General features: G+C 44.5%; 1 protein-coding gene across 4 annotated transcripts in view; it reads left to right on the top strand.

Annotated features, from left to right (window-relative positions):
* Positions 1 to 17,153, top strand: part of Atg10 (autophagy related 10) — a 249,516-nt gene extending 232,363 nt beyond the window's left edge. For 3 of the 4 annotated variants that reach the window (XM_013513063.1, XM_013513065.1, XM_013513066.1), the window contains exons 6-8: positions 14,324 to 14,421; positions 15,969 to 16,084; positions 16,353 to 17,153. In XM_013513063.1, coding sequence (XP_013368517.1) covers positions 14,324 to 14,421; positions 15,969 to 16,068 — 198 coding nt within the window. In that variant the 3' untranslated portion in view covers positions 16,069 to 16,084; positions 16,353 to 17,153. Of the gene's footprint in view, positions 1 to 14,323; positions 14,422 to 15,968; positions 16,085 to 16,331 lie in introns of all 4 variants that reach the window. The other variant, XM_013513064.1, reaches the window with a different exon arrangement.
* The last annotated feature ends 3,928 nt before the right edge of the window (positions 17,154 to 21,081 follow it).

Raw genomic sequence — 21,081 nt, 5'->3', positions numbered from 1 at the left:
AAAAAAAAAAAAAAAAAAAAGAGGAATATGATTCCTTCATATAGCAGCCTGTTAGTTGCATTCCTTTTGTTACCTGGTTTTAAATTATTAGTATTCTGAAAAGTAGGGGAAGTATCTTATAGTAGCTAAGTTTTTATAGGTCAAATCTTTGCCTAACAGTTTTCATTATTAGAAGGATAATCACAGACTCTGCAATGGGTTTATCACATCCCTAAGAATCTTCCTCATGAAGCCTCTTTTGAGAGAGCTTCTAAAAAGAAAAAGTAATTTTGGTATAACAGAATCACTGGGAAATCAGCTTCAGGGAATCACAGGAGTCATCTCGTTATCAGAGGTAGGTAAGGGGCAGGAAGGGAAGGCGGCACTGTTAGGACCTGTAGCTATAAACTGCAGTGCTTCATGGAAACTTACCTGATGATGTGTATCTAAGGAGAACCACGATGGTGTTTTAAAAAGTGATCTCGAAGACTCATCACTATGTTCTCTGTGCTGTTAAAGTCTACTTGGCTCCATTCTAATATGTAATAATACTAATAGACTGCTGTTTCATTTTATATTGTTCATTAAATATCTTCCTGTGTGATAGCTGCCAGCCGCTAATATGTGGTTGTCAAAAAATTAGTATGTTTCTGTGAATTTGTTCTTGAAAATCCTCGAATTTTCTGATTGTTCCTTCACCACTGTGTTCCCCATCATTCCGAGGTCAACATCAGCGTCATTGTTTTAGTATGTATGTCAGACTTAAGCCAAAACCTCACCATTCTATAGTGTAGTGGAAAGAGAAAAAAAAAAAGAATTAATGTGTGAACAACACAATCTCCCAGTTGCTTTATCTTAAGATAAAAACAATAAATGGCCCACCCGAGAGCTGTTCACGTGCGAGTCCTGTAGCTGGTCTCAGCAGCTGGCCGTGGAGGACTGAGTGCTGTCCATGCACCCGCACAGGGTCTTCCCTCTGTGTGCTGCATAAGCCCCAGCCCTGGGCGGTTGTCTATGGAATGAGGAGAGCAGCACTTTACAGAGTTGTGCGAATTAAATGGGACATTGCATATTAATAGACAGCTTTGGTTTCCTCCTTTCCTTAAGCCCAGTCTGATAGCAGCGCCTGCTGTTCCTAGTCCAGAATGTGTCTCAGGTTGGGTTATTTCACTCCATCTTCACTGCCAACACCTAACCGAGTCACCTTCCTTCTCACGGGAGCGTTCACCTCAGTTTCCTCGCTCTCATCCCTTCTCCACCAGCAGTCAGGGCAACACTTTTAAATGTGAAACACAAATCATGTCATTTGCCACTTGAAAGCTACCACTGTTTTCTGTGTGTGTGCATACTGGAGGCTTAACTAGGGCTTCATCCCGAGCTACATCTCCAGGCCTTTAAAAAGAAAGGTACTGCTGGAAAAGGCGCAGAGCCTCCAGGGGCAGCCGTGTGTCTGCTCTGTGAGGAGTCGGGGCACCCCTGTGACCCCCTCCCTTCCTGTTGGAGGAAGCCGGCCCTTTCCCCCTTTCCCCAGCGTGGCGCGCGGTCCCCACTCTCCTGCCTGCAGAGCTCACAGGTTTAGGGGCTGCGGGTTCTGCAGATCCCACGTCCTAGGGCAGTACATGTTCCTGGTGGCCCTGGGACCCCACTCTGAGAGGCCCATTTATTTCTCACTTCTGCTGGGACTGCTCCATGGTTTCCCCGTTCCCGTGACGCTCTCCTTGGGCCCTCAGGAGAGCGTCCTTATAACTCCCTGCTCCCCAGAAAAGAGCTGCCTTTACCTGGGACAAGGACAAGGACAAGGACAAGGATGAGCAGCTGGAGCCTCCATTCCCCCTGCATGGTGGGTCTGTCAGTAAGGGGAAGGAAGCCCCTTCTCCCTGCTGGCCCCCAGGCTTTGGTTTGCCCAGAGACCCAGGGACACGGGGAATGTCTCCTACTCAAGCAAGTAGATTTCCAAAACAAATGTTTCCACCAGAACAGAGAAAATCTTAATAAAAACATTGATATGGGACATACGAGGCTCTTAAATCAAGACTTAGCGTCCCTTGAGTCTGCACTGAAGTCTGTTTTATTTTTCTTTCTGTGACACTATATAAAAATCTCATCAATATACAAAATCATTCCAAGCCTTGGATTTTCTCATTTTCTCTGGATGAGAGCTTTGATTAGCTTTTTACAAGTTCTTCATTAGTAATTGGCTTGCCTTTTTTTTTTTGTTTTTGTCGCTGGCTGTTGTCTCTAATAAGTTTATGTTCTCTCAGACAATTCCTTGAAGATGATCTGAAAGATGCTACTCTGGGTTTGGTTCTGGAATATTACCACTTAACAGTCTTTATAAAATGCAACAAGTGCTGTCAGGCTTAAATGTTCATTTCTGCTTCTGATACTAAAGGCTGGGGTGGCTGTGCATCTTATCATCATGCCTGACCTAGTTGTGCAGCCGTGACTGTTTAATTAATAGACATTTACATAAGCTCCTTTCCCCCAGCAAGCTTTATAATGGTCTTGGTGGTTATCTCCTTCTCACCCTGTGAAGTATCAGCAGTGCTATTTCCACTTTGCATATCAAAATACAGAGAGATTAAATTATATACGACAAATTGATAACTGAGTAAGTTTGGGAGCTCAGATTTCTAGCATATTAATTGTGTTGCTTAAAGCAACAACTCCTGACTTCCAACTCTTCCAAGACTCTAAATATCTTCCAGCCCTGGTCTCTAAAACACACGTTGGAGTTGGGACTATCAGAAGCCCAGAGAGGGAGCCCTTTACAATTTATGCAGGAGTGGAAGAATTCATTTTGGGGCTCTCTCAAGAGCCACAAGAGGAAGGTTTGTTAATAGAGGAAGTGGTGTCTGAGAATTATTGCTCTGATGTCTGTAATTTTTAATAAAAATTCTAGGCAGCCCGGCAGTGTCTGCACAGCATATGAATTTGAAGAACTGTTTTTTGATGTGTGTGTGTGTGTGTGTGTGTGTGTTTAAATCACCTCCCAAACACCATTAGACTTTTCTGGCCACCAAATATCTACAGGTGCAGCTGGAGAAAAGTATTGTTCGCTTGCCTCCCTCTGCCTGACCCAGAAACAAGGAGACACTTGCTGACCTTCCTGGGCATTTGAGCAAGACTTTCACTACTTTTCCACATTTTTTTTTCTTAAATAGTCTCTCATTGTCTTTCTGTCTTTATCCTCAAGCACTTACAAGGATAGAAATCGGAATGGAGGTGTTTCTTCCTTCTCCTCTTTTCTCCTTTTGAAAGGAGAAATTGGATTGTGAAATAGGATCGCCAGCATTTCAAACCATACTTCTCCCACCTTTATAGGTGTTGACGACTTGCAGGGAGTTCTTGGGTGGCATGGGGATTGCCTCAGTGCTGTCACACTGTCACCAACAAAACAAAACAAACAAGCAAAAATAGACACTTGTTTCTTGTCCACACTTACCAAGTGTCTCAGCCTTCTGTGAAAGATGTAAGTTGGTGTCTCTTTCATGTAATTCCTTATCAAGGGTGGAGGAGATGCTTTTGGGCTTTAGTTCCTCTGCCACACTCTTCTTCTGCCCAAGTCCTGCTTGTCCTTTGAAGCTTCGGCCAGCTTAGGTACTAAATCCTCAGGCAGACTTTACCGCCTCCCTCTGCCCACACTTCGACAACCCCATGGGACCTGAGATCTGTACCTTTTGAGTGCCCAGGACCCTAATGTGTTGTGTGTTATGGTGACTTCTGTGATCCTTGAATTACAGATGGAGCCTGAAAAGGGGAGATAGGGTATCCCATTTCATCTGCCACACGGTCCCTCTCGGCTTATGAAAGTGTACCCATCACTGTACAGTTCCCAACTGTAGAGCACCCAGACAGGGTTACAGAACCCACACACTTGAGCCACACCGCGAGCCTTAGACTCACAGTGGGAAACACCAGTTCCTGGCATCAAAGATCTCACCACCATGTCCTGTCAGGGAACAGGGGTTTTCTAGGCACATGGCTGGGCCACCTCTCTCACAGAGGCCCTTCAGGACCTCTTGAAGACACCCCTCATCTTCAGTGGGGGCAGCCAATTCTCCACCACTGTGACCCTTCAGTCTGCTCTGCAAGCTTAAAGGCTTTCTGTGTCTTCCCACCACGTGAGGAACCCTTTCCCGGGAGGCCTCTTTCCTACCAGCCTTTCCTATTCCTGCTCAGGAGTCCTGTCAGCCGCTGCCCTCATCAGGCCAAGTGAGTTGCTGTTCCCCCTGGAGTCTGGCTTCCTATTCTCTTTAGAAATCCTGAAGAGATGGGTGACAACAGGCTTCCCTCACATTTGGAGCTTCTCCCACTGGTGCCATTCTGTACCAATTCCTGTCCCATGGTGGCCCCTGGGCTCTCGACCTCAGAGGCTGAGGAATGGGCTGCAATTTGCTATCTTTCCAGGGCAGGTGGAGTATCCCTCATTAGAAATGCTTGAGACAGGAAGTGCCTCTGATTTTAGGCGTGTTCGTATTTTGAAACAGTTTTGCATAGACTGTACTGGTGTGAGCGTCCCTAACCCAAAAATCCTAAATCTGAAGCACTCAAAATGAGACTTTTGGAGCATTATTTTGGCACTCAAGAAGTTTTGCATTTCAGATTTTTGGATTACAGGTGCCCAACCCATAGCTAAAGCTGGACTGTAAGCTACGTGAGAGCAGAGGTTGCATGTGCCTTCAGCCTACTGCGACTGTGGTGCCTACAGTTACACCTGGCACAGAGAATGTGCCCCACATGTGTGCTGAGTAGATGGGTGGGTGGATGGATGATGAGTGAGTAGCCTGGAGTCTTACCCATGAAGGGCATTTGGTCATGTCCACTGAATTTGTGAGTAAAATCATGTACACTAATACAAGTGTGCATCAAGAAGGAAGGCAAGAGTGTGCTGTGTGTCTCACTAGCACTTGAGCCTGTGTCTTACCCTGGACAACCTGCCGTAGGAGGATATGATGATGAGGCAGAGAGGAGACAACTCACAGAATTAAAATATGCATCTCAGTGTGCCAGTTTCTCTCAGTGGTAAAATCAGATGCTATTTTTATATGGGAACCAATGGATAGGTTTAGAATATATTACATAATTGACGTACATTGTTAATGTAAATTACTTGTGGAGAATTACTCCTAGCCACCTCCTCAAGCCCTCCTCTTTGCTCTTAGGTGCACTCTGGAGGAAACCCTTGGTAAAACAGATATTGGAGCTCTATACTTGGACAGAGAAAGAATGGTCTGTCCCTCTCTGATCCCTACCAGAGGTGTGTGGCTACTGGTCCTTCCACACAAACGTTCCCTGTACGGAGAAGGCTGCATGTGCCAGTAATACTTATCTTTGGCACTCTGGGCTGTCTTGTCTGCATTGATTCCTCAGCTACTGAGTATCTACTAGATGAAAGACACTGTCCCCGGTGCTGAAACTAAAATCGTAATCTGAGTACTTCCTGCACCCTCCAGGAACTGCAAAACAGTAGAGTAGCGTGCCTTGGGACAGTCTGCAGACTTTGTGGAGTGGTGGGAAATTAGCACTGGCCTATGCATGTGGTGCAGTGAGAACACAGGGAGAGATACCCACATGCAGTCAGAATTAAAGAAAGCTGAGATCTACAGGAAGGAAACAGGTGTTAGCCAGTGAAGGAGGGAGAAAAAGAGTTTCAGGCAGAAAGAGCAGCATGGATGAAGGCCTAAGGGAAGAAGTGGCAGTGTGCTTGAGAAAACAGCAAGCAGTGCAATGGTAAACTATATAAATCATAGATTTAATTACCTAGCAATACCTTTCACTTTCAGAATCATCATACACAAGACAGGTATGACAGCACATGCCTATAATCCCAGCATTCTGAGAGGCTCAGGCAGGGAGATTGCAAGTTTGAGCCCAGACGGGGTTACTCAGAGAAACCCTGTCTCAAAATTAGTCAATTAACTAAAAAATAATTTTTTTAAGGCTGAAGATGTAGCTTACCATGAAGGGTCTGTGGCTGATCCCCAGAAGTGCAAAATAAATAAAAGCCAAATAACATCTGGATAGAAAAATACTTTTAAAATATGGACACTTTCCATGACAGTAGGGTTAGCTGTGTATATGTCATGATATAACCAACATTAGACCCCATGCGTGGCCCAGTGGTGGGTGCACCAACGAGAAGAATCACTATTCTCAGGACGCATGGAAGAGCTGTGGAAATCAGCGGGAAAGCCTCTGCAGAACTGCAGCAGACAAGTGGCCAAGAGAAACATTTCACCGCAGAGTCCTCCTGCTGACCCAAAGCGCTGTGCGGCTGGCTTGCTCCTCATCTAGGCAGGTCCCCATTCACATGCCACCTCTGCAAAGAGGCCTTTTCTCACCAATGCACTTAACGTAACCCTTCGCCCATCATTTTGCATGTATTTAAAACATTTCTCTTTCTTCTGTTTGCCTCTGTCTTACTATGCACAGAACTAATAAAAAGAGAGGAAAACTATCATCTCCTCCCTAGAACAATCCTGAACATACATCTGTCCATTGCCCATGTTGGTGTGGAGTTGGAATTCCTTCTAAGTCCCAGGCAGAAGCATGTGTAAACTTCTTTGGCCAGCTGAGACAGCCAGTTGTTATATGAGAATCTACAAGTTCAGGTATTGACATAGTTTAGTGCAAAATACAAATACGTTGAGCATTTTTTAAATGTCTGAAAGTGTAATATTGAAAGGAGAGACTATAAGAAGTGGGAAAATGTAAGAAACAAAGAGATTTACAATGGAAAGTAAGTGATCAGAGAGCCTAGATTAAAAGGCAGGTACAGGTAAAGGGAGCCTTACTGTACAAGCAAATAAATCTGAAGAGTAGCATACCTTGTAGCAAAAAGTGAGAGATGGTAAATTTGATGACAGGTTAAGAGCTATGATGGATAGAAGATTAAAATACCCAATACAAGTTCTAGAAGGAGAAGCTAGAAAGAATGAAGGAAATGCAATATTCAGAGAGCTGATGCCAAGACTTTCTGAGAAGGGTTGGAAGGATATTGATGTTTATATTCATTGACTCCCCAGCAGAATGAGTGTAAAGAAATCCACACCCTGACACATTATGGTGAAATATTACAAGAAAGGAAGGATGATAGAAGACTGACAGGTAGCCAGGCTTGGTGGCATAAACCTGTATCCCAGTTGCTTGGGTGGTTGAGTCAGGAGGATCTCAAGCTCAAGGTCAGCCTGGGCAGTTTAGCCAACCCTGTCTCAAAATAAAACACCAAGGGCTGGAGACATAGCCCAGTGGTAGATGGCTTACTGGTATGCATGAGGCCCTGGGTTCAATCACCAGTTCTAAAGGGGAAAAAAGGCATGACAATTATACTGATAATTCACTTCAAATTAGAAAATAATGGACACCAGAAGAAAACAAGATAATATAATCCAATCCCCAAGAGAATATAATCATAATCCAAGTGCTAATTTTTTCACCTACAAACACCATTTTTTGAAAATGAAGACAAAATAAAGCATCGTAGGACAGACTACTTATTTCCTAAAGGTTTCACTAAGGCATATCCACAAGGACCAACATCAGTGATAAGAAAAACATCCCAGGTGGATGCTGAGCTTTGGGAAAATGGCAACAAGGAGGTAGAATCTGAGTAGATCTCAACGAACAGTGGTTTATAAATTATAATTATATATTACTTACTTTATAATTATATATTACTTTATAAAAATATAAAGTAAGTTCTATATTTATAAAAATATAAAGTAAGTAATACTTACTTTATGGGGTTAAAAAAACAAAAGATACAGCTGAAATACCAGAAAACAGTAGTATATAAATCGGAGGGGAGAGTTAGAATTGATTATCCTAAGATACTTGCATTGTTTGAAAAAGTGAAAGATACTGAATAATTGTCAATTCTATTAAGTAAATTAATTAAAACTTTCAGGATAACTACTAAATCTTCAGAAATATGTGTAACTTCCAAGATACAGAGGTATGTATTCACAAATTTAATTTGTTCCATGATTCTGGTGAAGATGACCCAGGTTATGTCTGTCACCAGATGAGGAGTTCACAAACAGAAGCAAAATTTTGCCAGGTGCTTCTGTTCGTGAACTGAATTGTTCACAAACAGAAGTGTTCGTGAATCGAGTTATTACTGTACTAAAAAGAGAAAGGGCAGTGAGGGGAAAAATTATTTTTACAATAGATCCAAAAGAAAGCATCAGGAGCTAAAGGAGAAATGTTAAAAATATAATGAGTAGAAAGTTCACAATAAAATGGAAGAAATAAAGCTACATTAGTAATCACAAGGCCTATAAATGAACTAAATCCTTCGTTCAAGAGACAGATTATGATGGTGAATTTTAAAAAATCCATCTATGTTCTTTTTCCATTAAACATAAAGGCGCAGAAAGATTGAAACTGAAATAGTTCTTAATTGCATAATGTAAATAGAAAGCTGGTGTGGCTATATTACCAGCAAAAAGCATACTCAGTTATAGGATCATTTCATGTTGAAGTTCAACTGTTTAGGAAAATATGCCTCTGTGCATTTAAGTAGCACAGCTTCAGAGTGTCTGAAGCAAAAAATTGACAAACTAAAACAGAAACAGACAAACCAAATGTGTAGGAGAGATTTGACCTCTCAGAAACTGATATGCCAAGCAGAGAAGAACTTACAGGAAGTTAAAGAAATAGCGAACACAACTATTTGATGTCATGAAACATGTAGGACCCTAGAGCTGTTAAATGAAGATTATATATTCTTTATACATATTCTCTAAAGAACCTTCTAGAACATTAAAAACTTAAGAATGAAATATTTGGAGGCAAATAATAAAGTTAGTAAAGCAGAGAGGATCCACCAAAGATACCTCAGACAGAGACTGGCATGTATCAGGTATTTAATAAATATCTGTCCAGTGCATAAAATGCAACAGAGACTATAAATGTGTATATATAAAGATGTTAAAGGAAATTCACCAGTGATTAAATATGACTTGGGCAGTTTTAGATTGTCCTCCTGTTATTCTTGTTCTTCTCTGTATTCTCTGAACTCTCTATATTACTCTGAAAATTTTATGAAAACACATCACTTCAGTGCTAATGAATAGATTTTTGAAGAGTAGACTAGATTACACTAGTAATCTAGAATAGATTTTTGAAGAGTTGACTTTCCCATTGCTGGACCAATACCCAACACCACAATATAGAAGAGGAGGTGTAATCTGGCTCCTGGTTTCAGGGGATTTGATCCATGATTGGCTGGCTCCTAGGCAGGAACATCAGGGTGGAAGATCGTGCTGCAGCATAGCTGCTCATTTCAGTTGGCCAGGAAGCAGAGCAGTAGAACAGTGCCAGCCAGGAAATGATCCAGGGCCAAATATAGCACCAAGGCCACCCCTCCATATCGCACCCAGAAACACCCAGATGTGTGCTCCGTCAGAGCCTGGGGCAGATCCCAAAGCAAATCAAGCTAACATCCACCCTTGCCAGGATGTGGCCCAGGGACTGTCCTGCTCCACAGCACTGGCCAGAGGCGGGAGGTGCAGAAGTAGCTGGTTGACGCTGAGATGTGAGGGGCTTTGTCCCCACCACATACATGACCTTAACTGTAACCTTCGCAGTGGCAAACATAAAGCCTTCCTCAAAGAGTCACTGTAGTGGGGTTGTCTGCCCTGCAGATGCCTGGTCTTCTTTCCCCTGCTCGAGAGGGTAGGATAAGGGAGAGCATCTCCACATCCAAAGAATGTGCCCAGAGTGGATGGCAGCAAATTCCATCAGTCTGAATATGAAACTGGTGGAAAGCTTAGTATGTGAAATTATATTTGTGCCCTCCCAGAGAGCAAAGAAAATTAAGAAATGAACCAAGTAACTCATCATATTTATTACGTGTGAGATGAAGGTGCAGTATTACCATTTCCTTCTGATAGTCACATCTAATAGTTCTAAAACCAATTCACAGTATTCATGTCAGATGTATTTTATGAGACATTTAACCATCGCTAAATTAAATTTCATAAGGGAATGTGCCTATATAACTTCTCTGGAGTTACAAAGATAGAAATCTGACCCATCATTTCTATTTCCACAGAAACCATTTAGCCAAACTTTGTTCCAGCGGAAGTGCGTATAGAGTTGTAAGCTTAACACAGTTCATTGACTGTGTCTCTCCACACTGATATTTTTCGCAGTGTGGATTTGCTCAGTTCATTAGTACTGACAGCAGATGGTAGCACGTTCACATAAATTTACCTCCTGAATTGATCTGAGAAATGTCACTAAAAGGATCCTGATAGTGGTGATGTTTTCCCATTTCTGAAAAAGGTGTGTTAAACAAATCAAGTCTAGGAGTTTAGATTTTTCTTTAACTCCAAACTTAAGTCCTAAACCAACTAACCACTGCTTTCATCTCTGATTCTGGATGTCTGAAGGAAGAGAAAATTCAGATCATCTTCCCTGATACCATAAACCTTAAGAAACCACACTGAAGAGAAATGGCTTTTAGAGAACATTCTCCAGATTGTCTATGTTGACCTCAAAGCTCAAATTATTTGTAAATTCTGAACTTGGTCTAAACACAACTTGCTGGGCCTGTAGGATGAGCTGATAAATGTGACTGAAAAAAAATAGCATTGGCATTTTGACTGGGATTGTATTAAATCTGTATATCAATTTCAGAAGTATGACCATTTTGACTGTATTAGTTCTGCCTATCCAGGGACAGGAATTATCTTTCCAATTTCTGATGTCTTCCATTTTCTTTTTCAGAGTGCCATAGGTTTTGGTGTAGAGGTGTTTCACTTCCTTACTTAGGTTAATCCCTAAATATTTAATTTTCCTTTGTGCCATTGTGAATGGTATTTTTTTCTAAATTTCTTTCCCAGTGGCTTCTTTATTTGTGTACACTATTAATTTTTGTGTGCTGATTTTGTATCCTCCTAACATTACTAAGTTTGGTTCTTCCAAAAAGAATTAAAAGACATCATATTACGGTGACCTATGCACACCGTATTTATAGCAGTTAAGTCCTGGAAGCAGCCTATAGGTGTATCAACAGATGAATGGATAGTATTTACACACCATGGAGCATTGCTCTGCCGTAAAGAAAGGTAAATTTAAGTTATTTGTAGGAAAATGGATGCACCTTGAGATACCATGTTAAGTGAAGTAAAACAGACGCAAAAGCTTAAATATCTCATGGTTTCTCTTATATGAGAAACCCAAAATATAAATACAGAGCAGAATAAGATATAGATAATAGGAAATAGGGAGATGAACTTTCTCCAAGGGGAAGGTGATTGAGATATGCAGGAAGGGGGGTGATGGAGAAAGAACTAAGATGTGCTATGTATATGAACCAGCTTCCCACAAGGAATGGAAACATGCTATAAACACAAACTAATTAAAAATAAATAGATAGAATTTCTTAAATAGTACTGGCTCAGGCCACAACAGTAACTTGGAATTCTGTGATTTCTGACATGTGAAGAAAGAACTCCATGGAACTAACCACATTTCTGAGTTATAGACCCTTTGCCTTGAATTAGGCTTCAATCAATTTAAAATGACCTTAGTGTTTGCTAAATGGATGAAAGTCAATATATGAATTCTAGTCAAGGACACTTGATATTTTCCTATATAATATGAGAGCCAGGTGTGGTGGCGCACACCTGTAATCCCAGCACTTGGTAGGCTGAGGCAGGAGGATCGTTGCGAGTTCGATGCTAGCCTGAACTGCATAGTGAGACCTGGTCTCAAAAAAAACAAAAAAAAAAAAATGTATATATATGAGAATTATTCCATTCATTGTAACCTAAGTCTGTGCATTTAGTAATCCTGAGTATAGCTTGAGCGTGCCTAATACAAATATCTGAAACCTGAAGTATCCCCAACTCCAAGCTTTTTGACCAACAAAAGTTCTGGATTTTGGAGCATTTTGGATTTCATATTTTCAGATGAGGGAGGGTCAACTGGTAAAGTCTATGAAAATATCCCAGAATCCAAAATCCGAAACACTTGTGGTCTCATATATCTGGATAAGAGGTAGTCAGCCTGTTTTTAGAAACAAAGATCTATTTTGTGTATTTTTAAAATTAATTCTCCATCTGTATTTGCAAAGTAATTAATGATTTGGTTAATTTGCCACAACTAAGAGAAACTAATCCATTTGAGAAAGGATTGGGTGTTGAACCATGTACAATTTAATCCTGTAATTAATTATGGATGCCTTGACACATTGCTAGGAGGCATGGCATGGTTAACAACGTGCTTAAAGAATGTACTTCAGGAGAAGGAACTTGGGGTTTCAAATGCTGTCAGCACCAGCACCCCTACTAACATTCTGACAGTAGAGGACCGCTGAATACTGACTTGATTCTCTTCGAGCACCTTGCTCCCATTGGCTTCCATGTCTTCCTCCTGCCTGTCACGGATTTTACATTCATAGATGTTATAAACCCAATGCTACAGGACTAGAGTTTTTGCTTATACAGTTTTATTAAGGGAAGAGAATCTTTTGCAAAGGGGAAGAAGACCAAGAGGTGGAAAGAGGCATGGGGAAGCAAAAAAGCATCAAGATGTGTCGTGTCCATGCACCCGCCACCAACCGTGAATGCAATCATTACGCACTGCAGACATGAACGAATAAAATTTTAAAAATATCTTAGTCTTTATATTTACTATGCATGAAAGTTTTTATTGTGTGTGGTGAGGGGGGAGCTTGAGTTATCTTTTGGTATTATTTCCTGATGAACTTCCTTGGCAATATCTTTTTAGGCAGGTTTACTAACAAGTAATTGACTTGGTTTACTTCCCTGAGAATCTGTTTATATTACCCTCATTTTTGAAGCACAGTTTTGGTGAATATGAAATTTTTGAGGGTTTTCTTCCCCAGAACTTTGACTGTGCCTCTCTGCTACCCTCTGGGTTGTCTCCTGTTTGTGTGAAGAGTCCTTACATGTTGCTTCTTCTAAGATTTTCTCCTTGACTTTGGATGTGAGCCATTTGACTAGGTGTGGATCCCTCTGTGCTTAGGCTTTGCTGAGGTTCTTGAATCTTCAGATTAATGTTTCCCATCAAAGTTTGGAAGATTTCAGCCAGTATGTCTTTAAAGATCCCACCTCCCTCTTTCTCTCTGCTTTCCTCTGCAGAGCTCTATTACACAAATGCTGGTGCAGTTGAGGCAGTTCTGCAGGTCTGAGGCTCCTTTTGCTCCACTTTTTCCTCGTCCTTCTTCTGACTGAGTGGTTTGTATTGTATATCTTCAAATCCACCAGTTCTGTGTACTGCTGTCTCATATCTACCGTGGAGCCAGCTAATGACCTCTGTTGTTTCTGGTATGGTATATAGCAACTCCAGAATTTCCATCTGCTTCTTTCTACAGTCTTTGTATTCCTTCATTGAGATTCTATTGCAGAGTCATTGTCATAAGTTTTCCCCTTTAATTCTGTGGCCATAGTTTTCATCTTTTGAACGTATTTATAGTAATTGCTTTGCATTCTCTGTGAATACAACGTGTGAGCCCTCTTAGAGTCAGTTTTCATCAGTGACATTTCCTCCCTTAGTATGCATCACACTTTTTGGTTCCTTTGCATGTCTCATAAATTTCTTTAAAAACGAGTTTGGATAATATATTGCAAGTATTCTGGATTTCAATCCCATGGTTGTCTTTTTGTTATTACTGCTGTTCTTTTTCTTTGTTTTGGTGAACTTCCCAGGCTCTATCTACAGAATTTGTCCCTCTGTCCATGTGGACAACAGTGCGTCTGTTGCTTGTTTTTAATTCTTAGTTTTCATTTTCTCCTGCCTTCCTTCGGGTTGTCCAACTTTGCCTAGAGCTGGATCACCGGGGATCAGGCTGAGCTGACGGTCAAATACCCCTAGCTCAGGAGGGCTCCCCCTTTTGCTGAAGTCTGTGTGCCTGGCAGGGAGCACCCCAGAAGTGAGCTGGGGTCTAGTCAGAAGAGGCGGGTCACTGTGTGGGTGACCCGGAGGGTTTATCTCCCTTCCCGCCTCTTCCCTTGACTCACTGCTTCCTGTCTCCCACGCCATGAGCAGCTTTGCTCTACCCTGTGCCGCTGCTAGGCGGCCCTTCCTTGGAGCCAGACAGCTGTGGACTGTGAGCTCAAATCAAGCTCTCCTCCTTTAAGTTGCGGGTGTCAGATATTTTTGTCTCAGCAATGAGGAAAGTGACTGATGTACTAACTCCTGCCATCTTTGGGTTATAAATTATGTTGGGTTATAAAATAGGAAATCCACCTGCATGTTAATTCAATAACTTGAAATTTAGGACACATCCTTATTTTAAAGGATTAACCAGATTCCTCAATTTTGTCAAAGTCACAGTGATTCTTACAGGAACATCTGATTCTTACAGGAACATCCAATACTGGGACAACCCTTTTTTGTACTTCATCCTTGCAAGACTACTGAATTCATGACTCCAGTGTTAAAGAATTCCCAGAAAATCAATAGGTAAGAAACACCTTCAAGATACATTGGCCTCTCCTCTGATTTTAGAAGTGTAAATCTTTTTATGTGACTCTAAAAACTAGGCTAAAGAAGAAATATTCTTTGTAATAATAATAATGGCTAACATGTATTGATTTTTACTGTGTGCTAGGCGATGTCCTAAGAGTTTTAGATATATTAGCACATTGTATTTTTATAACATCCTATGAGCGAGGTACCATTATTTTACCCAGTTTACAGAGAAGAAAGCAAAAGCAGGGAGGAGTTAAGTCACACAGTTAAGTGGTGGAACTGGGCCTTGGATCCGGGCATGTTTGTCTCAGAGCCCTGCTCGTAATCACTGCGCTCTGAACCTTCATAATGCCTCTGGTGGATTGACAACTGGTGGTGGACTTGTAACCCCAGCTGAACTGAGTAAGCATGGTGCTGGGTGTGGGAGGCCCACCTGAGGACTGTTGCCAGCAGCATAAGAGGCAGAACTGGAGAAGAAGAAGTTGAGGTTGTTAGGAGCTGGTGGAAATTGTTGGGAGCTGGTAGAAGCTGTAAGAAGCTGTTGGTTCCCTTAAAGCAGCTTGTCATGCTGGCTTTCCTGATGAACTCGGCTGTTCTCATCCTCCAAAGAGCTCAGGACCTTTTTGTCTCTGAGAATGGCTTCGGTTCACTTTGGGGGAGCTCTGGTCCTCACTTTGAGCATCGCTTCCGGGCTCCAGCGGGGAAGATGGTACACTGCTTAGTCTCCTGGAAAAACTTGTCGCATTGGCTTTCCTGATGGAATTCAGCTATCCTGATCATCGGGGGAGCTCAGGACCTCATTGTTGCTGAGGATGGCTGTGGTACCTTTGTGGGGAGTTCTGGTTCTTACTTTGAGCATTGCTTCCTGGCTCCAGTGCAGATCCCCTAGCCTGCTAGCACAGATCCTTCATCCCACTGGCACAGAATTTCTAGCTTCCACCACTGACCTTTGGGCCTTCTCAGTGCAGATCCATGAAACAGGCCTTCATGAGACATTGTCATGGGCTCTGGGCCTCCAGCTGGACTCATGGGAGGCACTGTTATGGGCTGTAGGTCTTCAGCTGAACTCACGCAGGACATTATTGTGGGATCCAGGCCCTCAGCTAGATTCTTTGGTCTTTAGTACATGGACATATTTCCTGCACTCTGTTTGTATATGATTCTTTGGGTGTCTATTATAAATAATCTCATAGAAATGTGTCCTGTATTATATTGTTCCCCTTGCAAAAACCCCAGACCACAACAATGCCAGAAATTTCATGCAAAGGACTTGAGTCTCAAGGGGAGGCCTGAGCCCCTGTGCCTGTCATGCCCGTCAGCTCCCTTAGGGAGGGATCCTCACGTTGTCCCTGGTCCTCAGCTCCTTGTCAAGGGAAGGGTCTGGTGTCCAGATGCTGAGATGCCAGTGCGGCACATGTCCTTGAAGAAAGCCTCATTTCTGTACCTGCTGATAACTGAGTGGCTTCTACCATTCACCCAGAAGCTATAACAGAAGCTATACTGGAAGCATTAATGCACCTGTATCCCTTCATTTCCAGGAACTTCAACTACGTCACAGCGTGGCTGAGCATCGTGGGGCCAGCTGTGGGGCTGAATCTCCCTCTGAGTTATGCCAAGGTCACCTCCCAGGATGAATGAGAGGTCCACTGACAAGGTAAAGAACAGCGTGGATGTCACAGTTTGCTATTGGAAAGATCAGTGTCTCTGCTGCATGGAGACTTGTCCCTGCTGCATGGCAAGTTCGTTTTTGTCATCACTGGGCTGAACTCTGGTTTGTTCTTTGCTCTTCTGGTATCCTGCCTAGTTATTTACGAAGCATTCAACTTGACGGTTTCATTTCAGTACCAGTGTTCTTGAAATAAGTCTTTATTGCTCAGTTAACCATTTTTATCTCTTGGCAGTTGTTTTGTTCTTGTTCACAGATTCTTCTGTTCGGCTTAGCAATTGCAGCAAGAAGAACTCCTGGAGCTTACCTGGCCAGCCCAGTTCTTGTGAGAGCAGCGCTGTGCATATTTCCTGCCACCAGGAGTTGACATGGGTTGTTCCCCCTGGGAGGACAATACCTGCCATAACTGACATTTGATATACTGAATGGTTAGAAGAAACCTGTTAGAGATACAATCACTCTAAGTGGCAAAAACCCAAATCTAATTCAGTATTTCTGTAAACACAGGCACCATTGGGATGCTTACGGGTTATTCTTTTCTGGGCCAGTCACTTCACATGCCTTCTCCCAGTATGGAACGTGATGCAGAAATGTACCCGTGTGTTCATCTTAATGTAAGAGGTGTGCACATTAAGGTACTGAATTAGCCTGCCCCTCGGCGCACACAGAGGCCCATGCCTGCAGTCCCAGCACTTTGGGAGGCTGAAGAAGGATCGGATCCCAAGTTAGCATCCTACCTGAGCAACTCCACAAGACCCTGCTTGAAAATAGAAAATAAGTAATGGAGATGGAGATGGAGCTCAGTGAAGGCCATAGGTTCAATCCCAGTACCGGGAGGAAAAAAAGGAATTTACATGGGCTTGAAAACTGATGTTATAAATTATATAAGACCTGGTGATGTTATAAGTTATATATGACCTGGCTTTGATTATTCTCCCACAAACAAACTCAGGGACAATAGGTTATTTCTATTTTGCTCTGTACTAGTGTGTGTGTGTGTGTGTGTGTGTGTGTGTGTGTATGATAGGACATACAGAATAAAGGGAAAATATAAACATTTTGTTGTAAGTGTGATAATGTATTTTATAAACTAAATATATGGTAATTAAAAATTATAAAAGCTACAGGAAATATTTAAACATTACAAGTTCTTTTTACTGATGGTAATAAAACAGTGGTCATTTTGCCCTCTCCTGTCGAACCCACAGCTCTGCTGGACTATTGGAGAGGTTTTGTGCAAGTGTTTGTATCCCTAAGACTTAACTGTCTTCGTCTTTAAAAACAGAATAACAAGCTGCCTTGCAGGACCTCCAGGACCTCACAAGATCATTAATGCGGGAGAAAATATGGACATTCACCCAGTGCTCGACTTTCTTACATCTGATTGTTACTCAGTCTGTGAATAAGTTTACAAGCTGGTCAGAGATCAGCCGAGCTCGTGCGGAGGATCGCCTGCCTCGTTGCTTGGTTAGTTTTCACTGTACTTCCTTCCCGGGGCCAGCATGGGAAAGGTTTAAGCGGTTTCATCTTCCTCAGTGAAGGAGGCAGAAGTTAGCATCACCTGAGCTGCAATGCCGGGCTACCTCCTGAAGCAGCTGTCTGGGTGTCTTGAGGTCCTGCAGCGGACGATGTGCATCATTACATGGAAACACGAACTTCACCGTGTCCCGTGGCTGGAGCAGGGCCTGTCCCCCTTGGGACCCCACTGCACAGCAATCCCCAGAGGGGCGGTGGTGACACAGCGGTAGGCAGATCTGGCCCCTGGGCATGGCTGGACAGAGGCCGCAGCTCGCCAGCCACGCCTGGGCCGGATCAAGCCCCTCCCTTATCAACACCCCGTCCAGCGTGTTGTCAGCCGTGGAAACGGACAAGCCCATGGCCCCAGGGTGGCAGAGGTGGTGGTGGTCACAAGGCCAGGCTGAGGGCCCCCCACTGGCCAGTGGGCCTCCAGCCAAGGACAGGGCGGGCACTCAGCGCGCAGAGGTGGGAGAGGGTTAATCCAAACTGCTGGAAAGGCGAAAAGGGAATTTTAAAATGCTGAGCTGCACATATCCTCGCTAGGACGAGAGCTGCTCATATGCTTGCTGGGCATTTTGGAATTTACCACTTAACGTCTTTTCAACTTCTTCGAGGGATTCTCCCTCCCTCCCCCTAATGCAAGCACAGATTTCTCGGCAGCTCATTCCTCCAGCCCCGTCATTTTTGGGGTAAAATACACATATATGTGTAATTAATGCACCACCCACATGCAGCATTTGTCTGGAAATACTAACTACCCTTTGCTAACAGATTCTTAGGTAGTAGGTTCTGATCGTCTATCACTGTGGGGACCAGTTTTGTTTTACTTAAAAGTAAAAAAAAAAATTTTTTGTCTCTGCTTGATGAAGACCTGAAACTTCATCGGCTTCATCAGTGGCCGTGATAAAAGTCCTGTCTGTGGGTTCCGGCCCCCTTCCCCAGAGAGCTCTGACTCCTTAGGCAACTCCACTCAGGATTTTTTCACTTAAAAGTCTTTCCGTGCTTGGTTGATAAAAAAATTCCGGTTTTAAAAATGCAGTTCTACTCGACGGCTGGAGCCCATGTGGAACCGGGTTCTTCCTGCCCTGGGTCCCAGCGGGCAGCGCAGGGCACCGTCCTGTTCCTGGCCCGTCCGGGAGGAGGTGGCTTTGGGTGGCCGGGCCCTCGCTGTCCTGCAGAGTGGACTCAGCCTTGTGTGCCCGGCGAGCTCCCCCCTGCACGGTGATGCTGGCCACCTGGACCGGTTCGGTCTCCTGTCCTTACTGATTCTCTAAAATGACACCCAGGAGACAAAACATACATCTGAATGTGCTGCATAAACAACACAGTGGGATCAGGGATAGAGGACAGCGGCCTTGCTCCTGGGAACCAGGACCCAGGAGTCCTGCCTGTGGGTTCCGGGTTGCCAACCCCTCACTCTTATAAGCCCGGTGTCACACTCTCCCCGACAGCTCAGGACCTGATTATTCCAGCCTAGTCGCTAGGAGCTCACTTTTCCATACTGGCCTTGAACTCATTATGAGCCCAGGCTGTCCTCGAACTCGCCGAGCTCCTCCTGCCTCAGCCTCCCCAATGCTGGGAAGACAGGCCTGCGCCACCAAGCCAGGCTCCCTTCTTCACAAAGCCATCTCTGACCCCACTAGCCAGCTGCCTGTTATCATACTTGGTGAGCCTGGAACTGTCCCTCCTTCACACCAAGTCCTCACCCATTCAGGGTGGAGCCCGGAGTTTCACCCTGTTAGGGATCCCGGGGCACATGCGCATAAGAGTTGCCGCCTGAGCTCAGGCTAGGAGCAGCAGAGGCCTCGGCCTCAGTGGGCTACCTCACAGCAGAAGGTTGGAAAAGCAAAGCCACCACCTACGTCAGACAAAACTTAGCAAGATCAGGGGAGCAAATAGGCCAGTAACAAGCTCTTGTGTCTCCCTGGCCTCCCTGCCAGGGTTAGTGCTTTAGCTCAGAGCTGGGGTCGAGGAGGACTAGGCAGCACACTCCACACCTCACAGCTCACCTTCCCCGGTGGCGTTGAATCAGGATGGAAGCCTGAGAGGAGGTGCGGAGAGGTTCCCGCACGTCCCCACCGCCGCAGCACGTGCAGACCCTCGCGGGGCACGGAGCGCGGAGGCCCGGCCGGGCGGGGCGGGAGCCACAGAGACCTTAGGTGCGGGCTCGGGAGGCAGCAGGGCAGGAACAGGCGCTCGGCCGCTGCGCAGAACTTTGCATCCGGCAGGGCGAGCGTCTGCCGGTGCCCTGCTGGTTCCGGTGCTGCACAGCAGGAAGCGCGCTCAAGTCCAGTCAGCTTGCGGGCTCGTGACGAGCACTCTCTTTAAAAGAGCAGACTGGGTCGCCCATCGTAAGGGTGGTGTTATTTTGGAAAGCCATGGCTTCAGTCGTGGTCATTCATCACATAGTAATGGGGTTGCGTTCTGAGAAATCAGGGTGTCATGAGGCAAGTGTGCCTGTGTGCAGACACCGTAATGGACCTGCACAAACCCACACGGGACTCACCCTCATCTGTGTGGTCTGTCCCGGGCCGAAATGCTGGTGCACAGCACCAGTGTTCCACGCTATGTCTGTGTGTGAGCACATGTGTGTGAATATGCACCTGGACACGTTGTGATGAAAAACACAGTGAGCCGTTGGATTAACAAGCAAGTTAGTACAGTAAAAGACACGCTGCCGTGAATCCACTCACTCGGAGGCCTCCCCTCGCTCAGAACACTCGCATCCCACCGTTCTTCCCTCTTTCCGCAGCAGCTCTGGAAGTCCTCTTTCACGAGTGTCGTTACTTGTGTTTTCCAGCTGCCTCCATGTACTGAATCCGTTCAAAACATTTCCCTTTCACGGTCGCTTTGACTTTGGGGAAGAGCCAGAAGACACATGGTGCCCGATCCGGTGGATGAGGGCACACTGCCGTGCTTTAATGAGTCTGCTCTTCCGCTGGATGGCATTGGCAGCGGTAGTCACCGTATTTTTGATCATACCTCATAAAGACACTCAGGAAGGAGCACTTCCAGGAGCGCTGCAGTATGTGTCGAGGACGATGGGACGAGTGTGTTTGAAGCGAGGGGGAGGGTTGAGAGGAGGATTCACTGCAGTGTGCTCTCGCTGTAATGTTTACACTTATACATTTAGCATCTACTTTGCTCACCCCTGCCGTACGGAACCTGCGTGTGTGGAGTGCGCGCGTCTGTGTGTGCGTAGGGGCTGCGTGGTGATGAGCAGGGATCTAAAACCTAGTGCACAAATCAGCTCCCTCGGACGCTGAGACCCCCGGTTCTCCCCTGTTATCCCAGCCTCCATTGCTGAGGGATTGTCCAGAGGAACGAGACCTTGCTACCCTTGTGCCCTGGCACTGGCTACTTGTGTGGGCACATGCGTCTCTGAGACAGCTCCTGGGGGTTTCCACAGGGCTCATCTGTAATAGAGTTTCACATTTTTATTCTTCAATTTGTTGGTGTTCTTTAAA

The sequence above is a fragment of the Chinchilla lanigera genome, unplaced genomic scaffold (assembly GCF_000276665.1).
Source record: "Chinchilla lanigera isolate Chin_1 unplaced genomic scaffold, ChiLan1.0 scaffold00017, whole genome shotgun sequence".
NCBI lineage: Eukaryota > Metazoa > Chordata > Mammalia > Rodentia > Chinchillidae > Chinchilla > Chinchilla lanigera.
This window is presented reverse-complemented; position numbering and strand designations above follow the sequence as displayed.